The sequence below is a fragment of the Schistocerca serialis genome, chromosome 7, assembly GCF_023864345.2.
Source record: "Schistocerca serialis cubense isolate TAMUIC-IGC-003099 chromosome 7, iqSchSeri2.2, whole genome shotgun sequence".
Lineage (NCBI taxonomy): Eukaryota > Metazoa > Arthropoda > Insecta > Orthoptera > Acrididae > Schistocerca > Schistocerca serialis.
Genome location: NC_064644.1, coordinates 108258487 through 108280259, shown reverse-complemented (window position 1 = coordinate 108280259; position 21773 = coordinate 108258487). Strand labels below are relative to the sequence as shown.

The 21773-nt window shown below is 37.5% G+C and overlaps 1 protein-coding gene across 1 annotated transcript in view; it reads right to left on the bottom strand.

The window, feature by feature from the left end:
• Positions 1-1035: 1035 nt before the first annotated feature.
• LOC126412136 (PIH1 domain-containing protein 1-like) overlaps positions 1036-21773 on the bottom strand; it is a 67144-nt gene continuing 46406 nt past the window's right edge. The window contains exons 3-7 of the mRNA XM_050081583.1: positions 18597-18782; positions 4839-4985; positions 1662-1954; positions 1417-1560; positions 1036-1324 (exon numbers count right to left, since the gene is read on the bottom strand). Of these exons, the coding sequence (XP_049937540.1) occupies positions 1286-1324; positions 1417-1560; positions 1662-1954; positions 4839-4985; positions 18597-18782 (809 nt within the window). The 3' untranslated portion in view covers positions 1036-1285. The remainder of the gene's footprint in view (positions 1325-1416; positions 1561-1661; positions 1955-4838; positions 4986-18596; positions 18783-21773) is intronic.

Sequence of the window (21773 nt, the reverse complement as noted above, 5' to 3'; positions counted from 1 at the left end):
AAAATCAGGCGTTTATCTATAATGATGTACTATCTGAGAGAAGCTGCATAAATATTCAGTCACATCTTGAGAAGATTTCAACATGGTGCAGAGATTGGCAACTTACTCTAAATGTTCAGAAATACAAAATTTTGCATTTCACAAAACAAAACAAAAAAAAGCATAATATCCGTTGACTATTATATCAATGAGTCACTGTTGGAATCAGTCAACTCGTACAAATACCTGGGTATAACACTTTGTAGCGATATGAAATGGTATACTCAGATAGGTCCGGTCATGGGTATAGCAAGTGGTAGCCTTTGGTTTATTGGTAGAATACTGGGAAACTGCAATCTGTCAACAGTGCTGATTGCTTAAAAATCACTCATGCAACCCATTCTAGAATATTGCTCAAGTGTGTAGGACCATACCAGATAGGACTAACATGGGATATTGAACGTATACCGAGAAGGGCAGCACAAATGGTCACAGATTTGCTTAATCAGTGGGAGAGTGTAACAGAGATACTGAAGGAACTGAACTGGCAGACTCTTTAAGACAGACATAACCTATCCCGAGAAAGTCTATTAACAAAGTTTCAAGAACCAGCTTTAAATGATTACTCTAGGCATATACTACAACCCCCTACTTATCATTCACACATGGATCATGAGGATATGATTAGAATAATTATTGCAGAGGACGTGATTAGAATAATTATTGCATGCACAGTCATTCTAACAATCATTATTCCCACAATCCATAAGTGAATGGAACAGCAAGAAACTCTAATAACTGGTAGAATGGGAAATACCCTCCGACATGCACCTCACAGTTGTTTGCAGAGTGTAGACATAGATGTCCCTCTGCCATGCAAGTCATGGTGGTTTGTAGAGTATAAATATAGATGTAGATGGTAATGACTTGGTAGATGAATTAAATGACTGCCATGAGGTTTGAGTATTAGAAGTGTAAGTACATAACAGTGGTATTTTTGCAGTGTAACAATTAAATATGGTTACAAAAATACACAGTGATAAAAAAGCAGGACAATGATTTTTTATGGTAACATTTTATTCGTAATATAACCTTTTCACTGATCAGATTATTATTTACAGTTTTTGAAGGCACTGCTAATTACCTTGTTTCAATACTTATCAATGAAAAATTATGTTGAAAGAAATGCAAAATCTAATAATTAACAGGAAATTAAAGAAAGTATTAATATCTGAATAATTTTAAAAGAAAAATAAAACATAAATTGTTTTATGTCTCTTATGATACTGTGCTATTGTAACTTGTTTTACGTTGCAGTTGTCATGGGCATCTTCAGAGTAAGAACCTAAAAAAAGGAAAGAAAATCACAAAAAAGTGGATTAATACATGAAAGATTGGAAACTGCATTTTCCTGTTGCCAATAGCTTGTGCCCTTACCCTACTATTGGGCTCAAACTCTGCAATTGTCTTCTCTTGATCAACTGTATATGGTATGAAAATATCAAGCAGATAGTTCCTTTTACGACTTTCAAATACAATACGATCTTCACCCACGTCCAAGGCAATTTCTCGTGCTGAAAGCTGAAATGTGGAAACCGATGAATATTACAGAGAAAACATGTGAATACACTATGTATTTTAAATTCAACATCTACATCAGAATCAGAAAACAAGCAACATACCACATCTGGTAACACAAAAGTAGCAATCAAAAGTTGAGGTTCACCATCAGCAGGTTCACGCACTATCCTGTATTCTGGTTCCCTCGAACCTGACACTGTATTTCCTTTGCTTACAGAGGAGGGAGCAGGCAGCCTATCATCGGATATATCCTTTTTCTTCTCAGGCTGCTTCTGGACCTCAGGAGTCTTGTTGCCAATTTCCTGTATAAGAGGTCCCTTCTTTGGTGGACGCTGCTCTATACGGTGTTTCTGAAGTGTTCCTATTGCTTTGCGGTTCTTCAGAATGGTGTACTCTGTTCAAACAAAGAGACTTCTCTATAACACTCTACTACAAATTGTTACTGAGAGACAGTGGCAAAAGAGAACAAAAATCACTTTAATCACCTGGTGCTAAAAAACAGTCTATGAAAAAAAGGAGAAACACTTTGCGGTAGAGTACAGATTAGCAGAAATTATGACAACCTAAAAAGACAAAGAAAAAAAATTCTGAGACTGACTAAAATATAAGGGGCATTCAAAAAGAAATGAGCTGGAGGCATAATCACAGAAACCAGTAACTGTATGTTAGAAGTACTACCCTGACTGTTGAGACACTTGTCCCACTGTGACACAAGGTAGTGAATGGCTGTCTCAATAAGTTCCTGGGGCTGCAAAGTTAACCAGTTCCACATGTACAGCTGGATGTCATCGTCCAAGGTGAATCATTTGTCCCTCAGAGTCTTTTTAAGGGGACAAAAATGGTGTAATCACAGGGAGAGAGGTCCAGACTGTATGGAGGGCGGCCGAGAACCTCCCTTTTGAATTTCTGCAGGAGTGACCCGACTGTGTTGGTCGTATGATGCTTTCCACTGTTGTGAGTGAGATTGCCTGGTCATTTAGATTTGATCGCTTGGCAAAGGGTTTGCGGGTAATGCTGGGTATTCACTGTTGTCCCGTGCTGCAGGAAGTGAATCCGAAGGGGGGCATCTTCTGACGGCTCCATGTCACTGTTTGCAATGTGACTGGCAGCGTTTGATAGCTACCGATAGCTCTACACAGTCACGTGACGTGCACGTGTGCCCTCTAGCGACGGGCTGTGAACTTCCATGCTCTAGTTGGAACCACACCACGTTACACACGCCACAATTAATCCACCTGTCACCGGTCTGCACATTCCAGACCCCAGCTCATTTCTTTTTGAAAGCCCCTTATATAATATTTTTATCGATGATATTTTGTTTTTGTTATGTTGGTATGTTTTGCACAACAACTATAAAATGTCAACTTGTTCTGCAAAATAAATTTGTTTGGTAGACATGCTGTGTATATGTAATTCAAATCAAATACAATGCCATCATAAAATTTGTTGTTTTGGATGATTTATTGCCAACAGAATGTCTCCCAATTTTTATCAGGTGTCTACTAATTCATTTTTAACAGTTAAGAAACGAGAAACTCAATTCAATGTGGCCTTACTTCTTTTGAACATGATCCATATAAATATGTCCTAAAACTGGAACCACACAGATGGAAACAAAGTTCACAATATAATACTGGACAGTTAAAACTGTGAAGAAGCTGATGGCACACAAATATCAGAAGAAAAAATAATGTACCTTTTTCATAAGGAAATAACTATGAAAAAGATTTCTGCAGCACATATCTATTCCATGGTAGTCAAAGCAAATGGTGAGATTGATTTAAAATTAATCCTGCTGATTTTGCTCACAAAATTAAAAAAAAGTTACTACGGATGAGACATGCTGAAATGACCATCGAAGCCATGGATGGAAGTAACTGATTCCATATCAAAAAAGACAAAGACAAGTTGGTGTTCTCAGTCATATCTATTACCACATTTAAAGCAGTTTGTGAGGGGAAATCATTTTGAATGCACTGAAGAGGTTATAGCAGGTATCATGGGTATTTTGCAGCACCTTCAGAAACGCACTTTACGCATCATAATCCACTCATTGGCAAAACTGGATGAAGTGCAGTGACCTAAATGTGTTCCACTAGTATAGTGAAAAGTAAGTTCACTTTTGACATAAAAATATTCTTTCACTGTGGGTTTGAGAACTTTTCACTCTGCTATTGCAGCCCCTTCCTGTCTACAGTTCTACACTAACTGGAGTTCCAGCAGCTCTGCTATTACTAATAAGCTATTAACCAACTGATGGAGTATTTGTTCTTTTTATAGGTGGAAGTTACTACTACTACTCACCTGCACTTTTTTGGATGTAGCTCACTTTACGGATGGATGTAGTGACATTTTACAGCAATTCACAACAGCAACACAAAACAGGCAGTTAAACCACAATCCTCAGTCTGGGAAACACACACTGCTCTACTGTAGTCTCACTTTTTCAAGTAAGAACTACAACTGAATATTAAACTTCAGAAGCAGAGGGAGAGAGTTTGTCACCACTATTACAAAATTGTGAAAAAGAAGTGGGGAAAAGTTTTAAGAGTTGGCTACTGTTTCACAGTTCATCAGCAAGCAAAACAAGCTTTTCTTGTTTTCCAAATACATGCAACTGAATAATGATACAAACGCCATGATAAAACTGATGTAAACAACAAAACTGATGTAAACAAAAAATGTTTTTAACCATTCCTGTCTTTAACTAGTGTACCAAAATGTAAGACTGAATGATGTTGAAATATTTGTCTGTTCTCAATCGTGTCCTACATCAATACACGTTTCAGAAGGACAATAGTTACAGTTTTTTTCTGTTTCTTGTCCAGTTTCTTGATGCAGGTTCCACAATTGTAGTATTGATTTGGAATGAAATGACAGCACTAGTTGCACTTCTCCTTTAATTTTAAATTCCATAACGGGTATATGTAACATGAAACAAATAATGTAGAAAACGAACTCATCAACAAACTTAAAAAGCAGCACAATAAAATAATAATGTTGTATAGACTCATCCATAATTTAAGAAATAGGTATCTTGAACGTGAACTTACATTTTAACATGACTTGAGAGAACACATAACCACTGATGAGACATGCAAGGAGACGATACTAAGTAGAGGAGGAGCAAGTTACAAGCTGGCCCCCCCTGTAACCTGCCCCACCAATGGAATTTAACATGAAAATAAAAAAGGCAACTGGTACTATACTTTTTTTTCCATATGATTGCTGTCTCAGATTTCTCAAAATCCCACAAGAAACCAATGTAAGTGGCATACCTACTGTATCAATCTGCATTTTATATTTATCTTCAAGACCTTCCATTACTACAAGTAACAGAAAGTTCCTGAAAACCTTGTTGGTTGAAACTTTCTTGAAGAATTCAGTGTTGATGGCCACATCAAAAGCTTTTGCTGGTTTTCCTGCTGAAGGTAAAATATTATTATAGTGACAGCTCAAAGAGGCATAATAATTTGTTCTTTAAAAATGTAAATAAATAAAATTCAGAAGCAAAAAACTGCATATTTATGGAGTCCTGTGAATAAACAATCAGCGTATAAAAAAGAAGAAAGTCATCATCATTACATTATCACCTTTAAATGAGACCGTGCGTGCCTGTAAACACACACAAAATGGTTCAAATGGCTCTGAGCACTATGGGACTTAACATCTATGGTCATCAGTCCCCTAGAACTTAGAACTACTTAAACCTAACTAACCTAAGGACAGCACACAACACCCAGCCATCACGAGGCAGAGAAAATCCCTGACCCCGCCGGGAATCGAACCCGGGAACCCGGGCGTGGGAAGCGATAACGCAACCGCACGACCACGAGATGCGGGCAAACACACACAAACCCACTCTCACTCTCTCTCCATAATCAAGTGTAATAACATTCTTTCACAACTTGATTCACTACCTCTTCAATAGCTTTTCCACCTAATCTTCAACTTTCTTCTTTAACCAAATTTCAAATGTTTCTATTTTCTTCTTGTCTGATCTGTGTATTGTCCACATTTCACTTTTGTACAAGGCTACAATGCAGACAAATACCTACAGAAAGGACTTTATCACACTTAAATTTACAACTGATGTTAACAAATTTCTCTTTTACAGAAACATTTTTCCTATTATTACCAGTATGCATTTTATGCCCTCTCTGCTTCAGCCATTATCAGTTATTTTGCTGCCTAAATAGCAAAACTAATCTACTGTTCTTAACGTATCATCATACAATGAAGGCTTTCATGACCAGATGTTTCAGCTCCCGAGAATTCTTCCGGGTTGTATTGCCGTTGTCCATGGGACTCTTCTATCCCTGACGTTTCGTCCAAAGCTACGTTGGACATCTTCGGAGGTGCTCCTGGTTGTGCTGGGTTTTGCCGACTGTCGGCAAGACTCAGTACAACCAGGAGCACCTCTGAAGATGTCCAAAGTAGCTTTGGACGAAACGTCAGGGATAGAAGAGTTCCCTGGACCACGGCCATACAACCTGGAAGAATTCTCAGCTCCTTAATGATCATTCCCTAATCTCATTCCCTCAGCAATGTCTGATTTAAATTGATTACACTCCATTATTCTTGTTTTACTTTTGTTTATGTTGATCTCATAAAGTTTACAACTTCTTTTCAAGATACTATCCATTCACTTCAACTGATCTTCCAAGCCCTTTGCTGCCACTGACATAATTACAGTGTCATCGGCAAACCTCAAAGTTTAACTTTCCTTTCTCCAAACTTTAACTAGGTTTTCAAAATCCTCCATGGTTTCCTTAGCAGCTTGCTTAGTGTTCAGATTGTAACATTGGGTATAGATCACAACATAACCGTGTCTGACTGCCTTCTCAGCTACTACCTCTCTTTCATGCCCTTCGACTCATAACTACAATCTGGTTTCATAGATAACCTTTCGCTTTCTTTATTTTATCCCTGCTACCATCAGAATTTATAATATTCCAGTCAGCATTGTCAAAAGCTTTCTCCAAATCTACAAATTCTATAAACATTGGTTGATTACCTTTCCATAGTTTATCTTATACGATAAGTCAGCATTGCCTCAAGTGTTCCTAATTTTCTCTGGGATCCAGACAAACCTTCCTCACGTTGGCTTCTACCAGTCAACTCTATTGTTCTGTAGATAATTAAAGGTGGTATTTTGTAATCTTGAATAATTAAACAGATGGTTCAGTAACACTTCTGTCAGCAACTGCTTTGTTTGGAAGTGGTTCTATTACAATCTTCTTGGAATCCGAAGGTATTTTTCCTGTTGCCACATAGGAGGCATTGAGTTGCAAACAGACACAATGAAAAAGGCTGCTAAAATACTAAGACAAAGTAGTTCATCCAAAACAGAAAACTAAAATACAGATTCACACAAGGGCAACTCACCGTCTCCTGCACCTGGGACAGTGGCGATGTGTGTGAGATTTGCACCTGTGTGAATGTGTGTGTGTTTTCTACTTCCAAAAAGGATTTTGTCCATAAGCTTCATATTTTAGCAGGACTTTACATTGTGCCTGTCTGCAACTCACCACTTCTATGTGGTGAGTATCTATCTATCCTTTCCATATTGTTGTTATTCCATCCAAAGCTTTCCATTGTTTGGTAGCCTGCATGTCTCGTTATACCTTGCATACCAAGTGGAATATTTTCATCATGGCTGGCTCTCCAAGGATTTCAATAGTTCTGAGGGAATGTTATCTCCAACCATTTGTTTCGACTTGGGTCTTTCAGTACCCTGTCAAATTATTCTTACAGTATCATAGCTCCCATCTCATCCTTATCTACAAGAGACGTTCTGAAATTATGTTTCATCATTGTTTTTCACACAGAAACTCTATTGCTGAAAAGAAACACACTATGACACCCTGAACTATGCACTTTGCATTATTTTTTGATATAGTCGCCATTGACCTTGAAACATTTGGCTTAGCAGTCAGTTTGAAGAAACCAATCTCTGGTAAAACATGGTGCCCTGTAGTGCAAGGAAGTGTCACACAGCGTGCTCCACCTCAACACTGAGAGTGTTGTTTCCAACGCAGGAAACAGGTGGAAGTACGATGGTGCAAGATCAGTGCTGCAGGCTAGGTGATCCAATTTACCAGACAGAGGTGTGAATAGGATTTACACCCATACAGTTTTTTGTGAAAGATTACACATATCAGCAATCCAAACTTCGTACGTTGCACAATGGTTTCAGATATCCAGCATCACATGTACTGTACTCAACACTTAAAAATCTGGAATTAAATTTTGAATCATACTTGAAAGACTGTATTGTGAAGCAACATAAAAAGTATTATGTGCTTTAGAAAAAATCAGCATGCACAACCATGACAGATTAACTGCAAAATTCTTTCTGTAGTAAATCCAGGAACTTTTCTAAGGAATTTGATTTTAAATAGTAATTAAAAAGACACTCAACCAGAGAAACATTTATGTTTTCAGATGTAACACTACATTTGCCACCAAAAAATTTGATGAAATGCAGCAAAAAAAAAAAAAAAAAAAAAAAAAAAAAAAAAAAAAAAAAAAAAAAAAAAAGTGTTTGCAATTAAATGATTCTGTCTCACTACAATACTGTTTTAACAAGAGTTGAGGTGTAATCTCAAATAATCTAGTGCTGAGACATGGAAGATATTTGCAGTAGAGCAAGAATTATGCACACTAAAAATCAGCTGTAAAATAATTTTGTTTCTTTCCTAAAAGAGATTTATAGTACAGGCTAATGAAACATTTCCCAACTACAATATGAAACATACTAGTATCAGGAAGAATTCTAATTCTTTTAAATTTAGGTATCTAATTGTTAAAGAAAATCCGATACTAATTTACCCAAAAATAGAGGACACATTTTCATCTTTGTATAAGTGAGACAAATGCAAGGCACTAGCTCAAATTTTCCCAACATATCCAGTGTTCAATGTCACTGAGTTATGTAATTTAATCCGTGTGAGCTTTTAACAGAGCATCAACAACATTTGCTAGTGTCAGAAGAACTTTTCCATCAAAATGTTGTAGTACTCTCCCAAAAGTGTACTGAAAAACAGTTTATACATTAGTTGGCCATTTACATAAAAAAATATGTAACTAAAATAACTGTACAGGAAATGGTGGAACAAAATGAAGAACTAGTTTTGAAGAACTTCAAAAATACAAAATTGCACAAACTGTAAAAAATAAAAACACGGTTTTATGAAAGATGAGTAAGAAGGAAAGAAATACGACGAGAAAACTGGAGAAAGAGCAAAACAAAAGAGTTAAACTCCATTCATGAGGGGAGTGAAGACGAGTTACTGAGGAGCAGACAACACATGATGATCGCTGTGAAAAAAAGGTCTCCTACAAACTGTAACTTGTTTAGAGAAAGAGTTTTCTACATTGCAGTTTTCAAAATGGTTCAAATGGCTCTGAGCAGTATGGGACTTAACATCTGAGGTCGTCAGTCCCCTAGAACTTAGAACTACTTAAGCTTAACTAACCTAAGGACATCACACACATCCATGTCCAAGGCAGGATTCAAACCTGTGACCGTAGCAGTAGCCGCGGTTCCAGACTGAAGCACCTAGAACCACTCGGCCACTGTGGCCGGCTTGCAGTTTTCAGCAGACACAATACAATAGAAATAAATTCTCTAAGAATTTATTTCTAGTAAAAGGTTTAAAAACTCAACAAGCCTTTTATATGCAAATCTACATGTGGCTGCACAAGTTATGTTCCAAATTATTCATCCTTTATTGTCACTTATCAAATTCCTCACAAAAAAAAAAAAAACTGTCATGTCGTGTGAAGGTTTATCAATTAAAATTCTTTCTTCTGGCTGCAATTCTTTAATTGTATTATACAAAGAACACATTTGAAATAAAGTATGAATTGTAAGTATTATAAAACATGTAATGCTTTACTGCTAGATAGTGAGAAGAAAAGAGCTCCCCTTAAGCCACACAGTGGACATGGTGAGTGCTTTCCTGGAAGATACAGAAGATGGATAGGTATGTTTTAAATGAATTATTTGCTTTGATCTGAACATGTTGTTCCATTCGAAGGCTAACTGAAAGCAGGGGGACACTGCCGAGCCCTGAGAAGCTGAGGCACTCGTGCAAAGTATTACAGGTATTCCCGTTACAAACACATGGGTTTGTTGTCAGGCTGTAGGTACCTCGACAACTTGGGGATGCAGCACATACCCTAAGGCTGTTTCCACAAGAAAATTCAACACGTAAGCACCTAAGAAATCAGCAGTAATGGTGAGAAGTGCTGCAGTGTGAGAGCTCCCAGGTTCCATACCAGCTGCCACTATGTACTGAAATTCTAGAACCCATCATGAAGACGAGTAGCTGTGGTTAACCGGTGTTGATCATTCATTGTGCGAGATTGAAAAATGCCACCAATGACAAAGATGATTCTACAGGAAATTCCGCATCCTGATGGGCAATGTGGGGGAAAATGAAGAAAACAGCTGAGCATAGGCAGTAGTAACATTGGTCACTGAGGGATAACTAATGATGACTCAGGGAGAGCAGTCAGCTGATCAATTAGAGGTCAGTTGGAGAGCAGACAGGAAAGACGACTCTCAGTTGCAGCATCCAAACTTTAACTGAGATCTCTGCATTCATTCCAATATTTACTTTCACTCTGTGACATCCTCATTCCCCATTCCATGTTGGCTGGCCTTTTTTACTGTCCAGTTCTTGAATCTTTAAGCATCTGGCTGTGTTATCCTCATCTAACTTTGTCCTCCAAATACAAAAGTGATCACCTCTGCGAGTGAATCACTGCAGACAATAGCAATGTGTTGGTTGCCAGGCGGCTACTATTAGAGGGGGGAGCACCACTTAAGAGTCTGGGACCCAGTAGATGAGGACTGCTGGCTATCACCCATCAGCCACACAACACAAAATAAGCTTGACACATTGCACTGGTGTCAAATCAGTTGCTCACGTTTGCATGTAATGCTAATTTCATTCTGTGGTTATTCTCCATTCTACTTGTCCAATTACTGAGTCGTGTCTATGCCCAGTCTTGCCTTGAGATATTTGTAATGTTGATTTTTGAATACTGATAATAATGATAATAATAATAATAAATATTTTTATATGTTTAGGTTATAATAGAGAGAAACATTCCACGTAGGAAAAATATATCTAAAAACAAAGATGATGTGACTTACCAAATGAAAGTGCTGGCAGGTCGACAGACACACAAACAAACACAAACATACACACAAAATTCAAGCTTTCGCAACAAACTGTTGCCTCGTCAGGAAAGAGGGAAGGAGAGGGAAAGACGAAAGGATGTGGGATTTAAGGGAGAGGGTAAGGAGTCATTCCAATCCCGGGAGCGGAAAGACTTACCTTAGGGGGAAAAAAGGACGGGTATACACTCGCGCACACACACACATATCCATCCACACATATACAGACTTGAAACTCTTTGTCTTTAAATATGTCTGCTTGTGTCTGTATATGTGTAGATGGATATGTGTGTGTGCACGAGTGTATACCCGTCCTTTTTTCCCCCTAAGGTAAGTCTTTCCGCTCCCGGGATTGGAATGACGCCTTACCCTCTCCCTTAAAACCCACATCCTTTCGTCTTTCCCTCTCCTTCCCTCTTTCCTGACGAGGCAACAGTTTGTTGTGAAAGCTTGAATTTTGTGCGTATGTTTGTGTGTCTGTCGACCTGCCAGCACTTTCATTTGGTAAGTCACATCATCTTTGTTTTTAGATATATTTTTTATATGTTTAGCAATTCTGAATTAATTTATTACATTTCTGGCAACTTGGGGCAACTTCATTTCCTTATTAATTGCCATGAATGAATTCACTACATTTTGGTGTCAAGCATGGGGTCATCTGCATTTAAATTCCTCAAACAATTTAATTTGCCACAGTACTTCTTTAAAATGTCAGTTTCTAGGTGCTTGTCGCTATCAACATTGTCTGTGTTAGTCTTGGACTATCTGTAGAATGCCCGTTATACGCGGCTTTTAAATAGAATGCCTATTATACAAGACTTATAAATCTAATGTGGAAGATATCTACATCTACATCGATACTGCAAGTCACATGTAAGTGCCTGGCAGAATTTACTGGACCACTTTCACAATAATTCTCTATTATTCCAGTCTCTAACAGCATGCAGAAAAAACGAACACCAATATTTTTCTGCGTGAGCTCTGATTTTCCTTATTTTGATGATCGTTTCTCCCTATGTAGGTCAGCATCGACAAAATATTTTCACATTCAGAGGAGAAAATGGGTGATTGAAATTTTATGAGAAGATCCCACAGCAATGAGAAATGCCTTTGTTTTAATGATGTCTGTCCCCAAACCCTTTATCACGTTCGCAACACTCTCTCCCCTATTTCTCAACAATGCAAAACATGCTGCCCTTCTTTGAATTTTCTCAATGTAATAATACGTGTCGATAATTTCACTGAATTTTGACATTTTAACTGACTTCCCATGAGCCTGTTTCATTGTACAGCAGACGTCATTCCATTTTTCCTATTTGTGGAGTTATTCTTTCCTCTGCAACTATGTCACTGCAGGAAAATTTATATACATTGCATATTTTCTTCTTATCTGCTGCCTAATGCACACTTTCTGTTCTTTTTTTACCCTAATGTTTTATTTTGATTAGTAAAATTTTAAAACTACCTGCCCTCATTTTAAAGACGCTAAGCAGATTGTTTACTATGCTCTACTTTATGATTTTAGCTCCTGTCTAGGTAAGCAAAGTACTTACATTACCCTTTCAGACTTTTCCATTATTTTTTGATTATAGCAAAATCTGCATCATATGGAAGGATAATATGCTCTGGCATAAGGAACTTATGTTCAATTTCCTCAAAATATCCACTGTCACTCAAGTACAGCCATAGCCCCATTACTATGAAATATTTATTTTGCCTATTTATCTTACAATACTGATCAACAACACTGAGCTGCTTCAAAGAAATCACTTGTCCAGATACAAAAATAGTATTCCTTTCCACTTTTGAATTAACTTTTTTCCTTCTTTTTTTTCCCAATCATAAACGTTCTCATCACACAGAACCAGGCGTGTGGTGAGACCGAAGTACATGTTGTTTATCTGAATATAAATTTGTACTCTGCCCCATCTTGCAGAGCCTCACATGTTGTGTGTGTTTAATTATTATTATTATTATTATTATTATTCATTTACCTGCACATTAAAATGGGTTACATGTCAATATGCACATTTTACTTTTACGTATTTAAAACCATATTAGCTGTTAACTACTTCGTTCCCTATACATCTTACCATGCACAGCTGGCTCCATCCATTTCTTAACTGACAATACATTATAGCCTTCTGAACTGTTTGTACAACTGAATTACATTAGCTTACAAAATGCATAACATCTAGTCTCCAATTCAATTGTTGCAACATCTCGTTACAATAGCTTTTGACAATACACTACTATTCTTGTACAGATTTAACTCCCCCCCCCCCCCCCCCCCCTCCCAATTCCACCCCATTGTAGCTGGCATATAGATTTTTCAGCTTGTAGGAATTGATCTCCACACAACTTCCAGAGCACTCTGCAAGTGTATAGCTGATACTCTTACCAACAACATAGAAGACAGAATAGTTGTCTTTATGCCTTGGATGTATGTGTGAACAGCAATATTTGTACGTCTTTGACTAACAAATTATTTGTCTTTTGCATAATGAGGAAATAAAGTGCCAGTAGTGACTATTTTACGATACCTCCTTACTTAGGCCATTACAAGTTTAGACACTCTAACCTGCCTTTGGATGACTTCGTGTTTGTCTCCTACACAATCAAATCCATATATGTTAAAAAAATATCATCATCTCCCCCTAAACCTGGTACACATATACCTTACTGTCAGGCAACAATTGCTGTGAGGGTAAGAACCATCTACCTATCAAGGAGATGGGGGTGAAAATGAAGCATAGCCCACATCACATAACTTCCTACTAATTAAGTATTTGAGAATGAGAGCACTTAACACACAATTTCAAAATGTTACACAATTTTTTCTCACTGACAACCCCTACAAAGTAATGAAAGGAAAAATGTTTATCACTTTCTACTTCTCCACTGTTCATGCAATAAAAGTACCACATGAGACAATGTTGTAATTTATTATTTCTTTACTACTAACTGCACTTCTGACACATTTTACAGATGGTATACACATATACCACTGAATGTAAGTGCAAAATTATACCTTCGTATGGCATATGGTTCAGGAGATATGATGTCACAAACAGTACGAAAAACTGCTACATCATGCATGACGTTTAAATTTATTACTTCTTTGCTACCTCTATTTGCAACAAGATTTTCAGACAGTATCCACATATGCCGATGAATGTATCTTCAGTGTTATATCATTACATGACACACAGTTCAGGGGATATGACGTCAACATTAAGCTTCCGCACGCAGAGGCGGAGCATAGGCAAGTGTGGAAGGGACAAGGTCTGTGCATGCGTGGCAGCAGAGAGTAGGCAAACGAAGTCCACATTACCAAACTGTGTTGCTGAGGTCAACAGTCAGGTTCATTTGCCTATGGTACCTCATATTATATGCTCAAATCTATGAGAGGAATAATACATTTTAAAATCAACTTCAGTCAGTTATCCACATGAGAGATATCTTACTTCATGTCTTGATGATCTGTCCACTCCTCCACAGCAATAGTCCTTGTGACATCGGAAGCTAAGAACTGCTGACGCAGCTATGTGAGGATGTCAAGTACAATTTTTCTCAAAATGACAATTGTCTAACAACAAGATAATTGAAATTGGTTGACAGTTATCATTTATTGTGATCTGGACTGTATTATAAGAAAAATGTAATACTCAAGAAAATTAACTTTAAACTAAAATTGAAATCATTATATATGCTTGATAGCTGTTTCTATTCCGTGTTTTTTTAAAATGTGGATAATTCGTGTTTGTGCGTGCTTGTGTCTGACTGTAATTAAATCTAAATTACTGTGAGTGAAAAAGGAATTCATATTTTCCACTATCAACGGGCATTATGAGTGGAAACTAACTCGTTTGACACTACAGCAAGAGAACGCATTTATGATCCACTGAATAGGCAAACAATGAACCATCTTCTATGAGTAACTCGAGGGAATGCTGCCTGATAAGATCACAAACAACCGATGCCTTGACAGGTAATTCTTCCCAACATTTTAAGACAATTTCCAGTTTGTGTCTTGAAAATGATAGGGGTGTACTCATAGCAATAACGGAGTTTTTGACAAATTTATCCAGCTGCATTCTCATGAGTAATTAGAGCACACAATGCACTGGGCAAAGCTTAACTTCTCCTTGAGCAATATGTGGAACATTATAGTCTGTGCACTTCATAAGATAGAAATTCCTAATCAATAAAGGCTAGGAAGATTATATATCATGTATGCAATTGATATGTTGACAAACAGGTTTTTTTTAAACTACGAGTCTTTAAATTCAAGAAATAATATTACTTTACTTTTCCAAAGTCTACATCTTAATACAATCGTTACTGCTATCAGAGTCCTTGTCTGAACCACCTGATGGTAAATTTAGGATAGGTTCAATGCTTATATCTATCTTTAACGCCCTACAAAAGTTTTCCTTCTGAAACTTTTCAGCATGCTGCACACAGTGTGCCCATGCTGAAGGGCGATGTTGTCTATTGCCTCATGCACTAGTGATTCAGAATGTTTTGTTTTTTCCCCCGCATGTCTTTTAACCAGTGCCCAAATTAATTCTATTGGATTATCCTGACAGTAATATGTGGGTAAATGTAAAACTTTATGACCACTTTAAAGTGCATAAAAGTCAAATTTATACGTTCTGTCGTATGACTTGTGCTGAATTTCTGCAACTTGTTGATTTATACGAGTCTGGCTTATAATGTGCAGTCTATTTTTATTGAAGCTGGGGCAATATCCACATTTCTGCTGTTTGTACTTAGTGTTTTCTCTGGAACAGCTGAATGATGACTATTATGGTAATTACCTGACCAACTACGAAGCAAGGTATGACAAGAATCATCCAGTGAACCACTTCTTGAAACTGACAGAGTTCATTTCCGGATGATAGTCACTGTTGCTCTTGCACCTACATACAAATTTACTCTCCGGAACAAAACCATAAGCAGCCAGCATGCAGAATAACTATCCAAGACCATATTCCTATGGGAATTGACCATATTCCTATGCGAATTTTTAAACTCCAAGTACCATCTCTCATTTTAAAACAGGTATTCATGGAAAGATTCCGATTCACCCATGGTTCATCAACGTAATATATTTTGAACTACCTCTTCCTCTTGTATTGTGCATCTTCATAAGATATGTGGTTCACACTGCATCTATGTTACTTCTTTCAATCAAAAACTCTTTTCTTAACATACTTGAAATCAACGTCTTTTACAATTATTTGCATCGAAGAAGTACTACCTATGAGGCCAATTTCCTCATGCATAACTGTAACAAGTTTTTGTGCTGTCAGATATTCACTAGTCATATACATTTCAAACATGGACCACTTTAAAATATCATTGACAAAAGCATCCATTTGTTTTACAGGTTTCCTGTGATTTTAATGCTTTCTGGGAAACGCGAAACCAAATATTTATGAGGGTTCTACAGCTCTCACACTTTTGTTTACTATTCTCTGTATAGTTCTCTTGCTGACCCATGCTTCTTCCGTTCGTTCTCATATCTTCAAAATGTCAGAAACAGGAGTCCAGCTTTCAGACCCACATTTAAAAAATTTGTGCTTGTGGTAAACACACCTACTCATCTGCTTGTGGAGCACTTCACATGTGATACTCCTATAATTTGACACATTTTTTTGCCAATCACACTAAAACATTTACAGAGACACATTCACTTTTACATTGACACAAGAAAGTAACATTGACAACTGAATGAATAATTCGGTCATTCTGTGAATGAAACTGTATTGTCCTGAAGCACAGCAACTGTGCAGCATGTGGGAGAGTGATTCTCGCAGTCTAGTAGTAAATCGCGGCTGCTTGCAGTCAATGGACGGGGATGCACAGAACATCTGATAGCTGGGTCACCTTCCCACATGAAGTGAACTATAGTGTTATTCTCTTGTGTACTGTGACATTTTACAAAATACTTGTAAATACTAAATAATTTAAATTTTGGCACTGTTACAGTGGCCTCCTAACTCCCGAGCAAGGCTGGTATAATATGCCTGGAATGTTGGTTACTTTAATATTTTCAGTATGGTACCAACGAAGATGAAATAGGAGATACGATACTGCGTGAAGAGTTTGACAGAGCACTGAAAGACCTAAGTCAAAACAAGGCCCTGGGAGTAGACAACATTCCATTAGAACTACTGACAGCCTTGGGAGAGCCAAGCCTAACAAAACTCTACCATCTAGTGAGCAAGATGTATGAGACAGGCAAAATACCCTCAGACTTCAAGAAGAATATAGTAATCCCAATTCCAAAGAAAGCAGGTGTTGACAGATGGGAAATTACCAAACTATCAGTTTAATAAGCCACAGCTGAAAAATACTAACACGAATTCTTTACAGACGAATGGAAAAACTGGTAGAAGCTGACCTTGGGGATAATCAGTTTGGATTCCGTAGAAATGTTGGAACACGTGATGCAGTACTGACCCTACGACTTATGTTAGAAAATAGATTAAGGAAAGGCAAACCTACGTATCTAGCATTTGTAGACTTGGAGAAAGCTTTTGACAATGCTGACTGGAATACTCTCTTTCAAATTCTGAAGGTGGCAGGGGTAAAATACAGGGAGTGAAACCAGATGGCAGTTATAAGAGTCGAGGGGCATGGAAGGGAAGCAGTGGTTGGGAAGGGAGAGAGACAGGGTTGTAGCATATCCCCGATGTTATTCAATCTCTATATTGAGCAAGCAGTAAAGGAAACAAAAGAAAATTTTGGAGTAGGAATTAAAATCCATGGAGAAGAAATAAAAACTTTGAGGTTCGCTGATGACATTGTAATTCTGTCAGAGACAGCAAAAGACCTGGAAGAGCAGCTGAATGGAATTGATAGTGTTTTGAAAGGAGGATATCAGATGAACATCAATAAAAGCAAAACGAGGATAATGGAATGTAGTCGAATTAAATCGGGTGATGCTGCGGGAATTAGATTAGGAAATGAAACGCTTAAAGTAGTAAATGAGTTTTGCTATTTGGGGAGCAAAATAACTGATGATGGTCGAAGTAGAGAGGATATAAAATGTAGACTGGCAATGGCAAGGAAAGCGTTTCTGAAGAAGAGAAATTTGTTAACATCGAGTATAGATTTAAGTGTCAGGAAGTCATTTCTGGAAGTATTTGTATGGAGTGTAGCCATGTATGGAAGTGAAATGTGGACGATAAGTAGTTTGGACAAGAAGAGAATAGACGTTTTCCAAATGTGGTGCTACAGAAGAATGCTGAAGATTAGATGGGTAGATCACATAACTAACAAGGAGGCATTGAACAGAATTGGAGAGAAGAGAAATTTGTGGCACAACTTGACTAGAAGAAGGGATAGGTTGGTAGGGCATATTCTGAGGCATCAGGGGATCATAAATTTAGTATTGGAGGGCAGTGTGGAGGGTAGAAATCGTAGAGGGAGACCAAGAGATGAATATACTAAACAGATTCAGAAGGATGTAGGTTGCAGTAGGTACTGGGAGATGAAGAAGCTTGCACAGGATAGAGTAGCATGGAGAGCTGCATCAAACCAGTCTCTGGACTGAAGACCACAACAACAACCACCAAATTGTATCAGATGATGTAACAGCATACCAAAGGGGGATTTAAATGGAATTGATTAAACTTCGAATTAGTATGCCCAAAACTTTCAGAATCACTGGGATATACAAATGAGAAAAAATAAATACAAAACTGTAGCATGCAGAAATATGACATCACCTTATGATTATAGCATGTATTCCAAAAGAAATTAGCATTATATAACAATCAGAAAAAGCGTGCATCGCAGCAATTATATTTGTGCTTCAATTACAACTTACATTTATCTTCCACATCTCTTGGTTCACCCATGCTTAGTGGTAAACGGTAACTTGGTGCTTCATCAGAATTCCAGATAGCCATCAATTCATCTTCAGTGACATCAGCTGGCTTTGGAATTTCTTCAGTGTGGCATATGTTCACGAACACTTTGTCTCCCTCTGAAGTTTTTGTCTTCACACACATTCCTATGCACATAAAAAGTGAAAAGACAATGAGAAACCATAAAACCAATAGTTACAAAAAAAGTAGCAAATATGTAGCTAGCGAATGGATGCACAACATGAAAACTGAATTTAGAGTAGTAGTGTTTTACATGAAAATAAATGAAGCCACAGCAACAAGCACACTACTCCAATAGGCCATACCATTAATTCAATTTGTTCTGTAACGCTTTGCTGCACCTGCATGAAAATGTACAAACAAGATGCTGAGTATTATTATTATTATTATTATTATTATTATTATTATGGGATTAAAGGAACTAAATGGTTTGTTTATTACTCCCTCCTTTCTTAGGTGGTTCAGGTAAATGATGATGTGTGTAAGGAAAGAACAATGGTCTGCTCCAGAATCTCTGACCCTGTCATTTAGCTAAAACAGGTGCACAGTAGGTTAAATTATTTGATTAAATTAAATAAAACCCAAGTAATTAGAAACATTATCAAGTTAGGGGTGGGGGAGCTAAGAGAGGAAAAAAGTTGGAGACCCCCCAGGACAAATATCTGAGGAAGGAGGAGAACCATCTACACCCACCCCTGCATCGACAGCAATAGTGGATGTACAAAGGTGGTTTACCATGCTCATTTTGTCTAAAATGGGTTGAGAAAATGTAACTTTTAGCAACTAGTGGGGTTATACCTTAATCAGTTTATGAAATTAAAAAGATTTGTAGCATATCAATGTGCAGGTGCAGAACACAGCTGGAGGATCCGTGAGAGACGTCATGACAAAAAGTAATCCCTCCACATCTCCCCACAGAATGGACATGAATCTGTGAAAGGCTTTAAATTTTGTGATAAAATTCTCTCACAAAATGGATTACTTGTTTAGTTGCTATCCCACTGTCTGCAAATATTACAGGTAGGGAAATGCTGAAGTTTATGACCCATTGCAGGGTAGCTAGAGGCAAACTTTGTGTGAATATGGGGTGCTATTAAAGATTACCATAGCTGCAATGGAGTGGATGCTCTTGATGCAAGAAGAACGTGAGTCACTCTGATGCAGTTGATAAGTAGTTGGCACCATATGACCCTTTTTTTCTGTCTTCTGAGAGAAGTATGTCAACCTTAGTGGTCTCCTAATGATCATCCTTAGTTTGTTGAGGATAGTGCCCTTCCACATTAAAGGTCTTCAAAATACAGTGTCACAGCTGCCATTGTAGGTCTGTGCCTAGTACTCCAAATTTTTCTCCTGTAATTGCTTCTTTAGCTGATTTGTCAGTGAATTCATTTCAGAGTATGCCTCCATGGTTTAGAGGCGAAATGAATATTATGGTGGTTACATGACTCTAAAGTTCCTAGATGTGCACATTCTAATGTACTACAAGGCTTGAGAGATAGCTACCAGATCTGCAGTATATACGCTACATTGCTCAGGTGCAAATTAACCCTCAATCTGTCTGTGTAGCCGAAAAAGCTTCCCAGCTGGCCCAATGTCTCACCCACTATTATGCCACAATGAGTGGGAAGAGGAGGAACCTGAATGCACCGCATTTCGATAGCAATGCAATCTCTTAAGGAACAGAGAACATCTTGCATGTGGCTTGGTTTCATATTCCACAACAAAATAGATCACAAACAAAATTTTCAGTATTATTTAATTATAGTGGCACACTCAAGACATAATAAAATTTATACCTGGTACAAACTGTCGTCATACAGACAGAAGCAGACAATTTTGCACATTTTTGTCATACAGGTTGCCAAGTGATCATGACTCCATTATCTTCATAATCAACAAAAGCCTTTCACACACATATATTGACTGAAACCTCATTATGGAGATGTGGAAACTCTTCCCAAGGAAAATAACAGAACTCATGAAAAGTTGTATCATAAAAGAATCTGTCCTTTAAATAGGAAATGCAATGCAGATCAATTGATTCCATCCACACACATACAGAGATGCTTTCAACTGAAATGGCAAATGATATCAGAAACAGCTCAGCAACAGATGTGAGTTTGGCAGTGTCCTTGAAGTCTTCAAAATTTGTGTTTTCTTTAACACCAGTGAGCTCAGAAAAATTGATCCCTCCCTCCCAGAAGTTACCCCTTCCAAAATGTGATTTTCTTTTTAAATGCATTCTCACCAAATCAGAAATAAGTTGTCTCTCACCTTGAAGTGTCTTACTGTAGGTAGTGTGACATTCAAGTCCACTTAAAGGAGTGGTCTGCAAACCATTCTGGATGTTATAATTTTTGTTCCTGCTTTCATTTTTCTCCATAAACTCATTAAAGGTAGGTTTTAAATTAAAAAATCACTCCAGGCATGCCCCTTTATGTAAGCAACTTTCTTTGCAGTAGTATATAACATCTCCAGACTTATTGTTCAGTTCCATCAAAAACTGTTGCAACTGACAATGTAATAGTGTATGCGACTTCAGAAAATTTACTATTTGTGCTACAAGTTTCATCATGTGCTCCATGGCTGCTAATTTAGCACACATTGCTTCTTGATATACAGAACAATGAATAACATAGAAATCACCTGTCAATAGTTGCAGTAATCTTTTGCTCTTTCATCATCAAATAAATCTTTAAATTCTTTCTGCGGGTGTTGTAGTATCATTCCACAGCAATTTTATTTGCAATACCTATAAATTATGTGATTGCATAATACAGTTTGAGAATTTTCATCCTTCCCTTCTGTGGTAGTATTCATTTTTAAAGGTTGGGAAGATAAGATTACTAGCCCAGCTCTTTTTGTTCAAACAACCACTGTACCTATCAACTTACTTTATACCATGAATAATAGTTCTCAGAGGAGAATTCAGTGAATGGAAAAGACTGCCATTGAGCAGCCAGTAAATAGTCTTATTTGTTGCAAATTTCTAATTTAATATCTAAGCACTACTTTTGTATCCGAGCAAGCACATTGCATGCTTTACTTTCCAGCATGGCTCTTGAGTCCTCTGCCACAACCAGAATGTCTAACTTTTTTATGCACTGGACATGTCA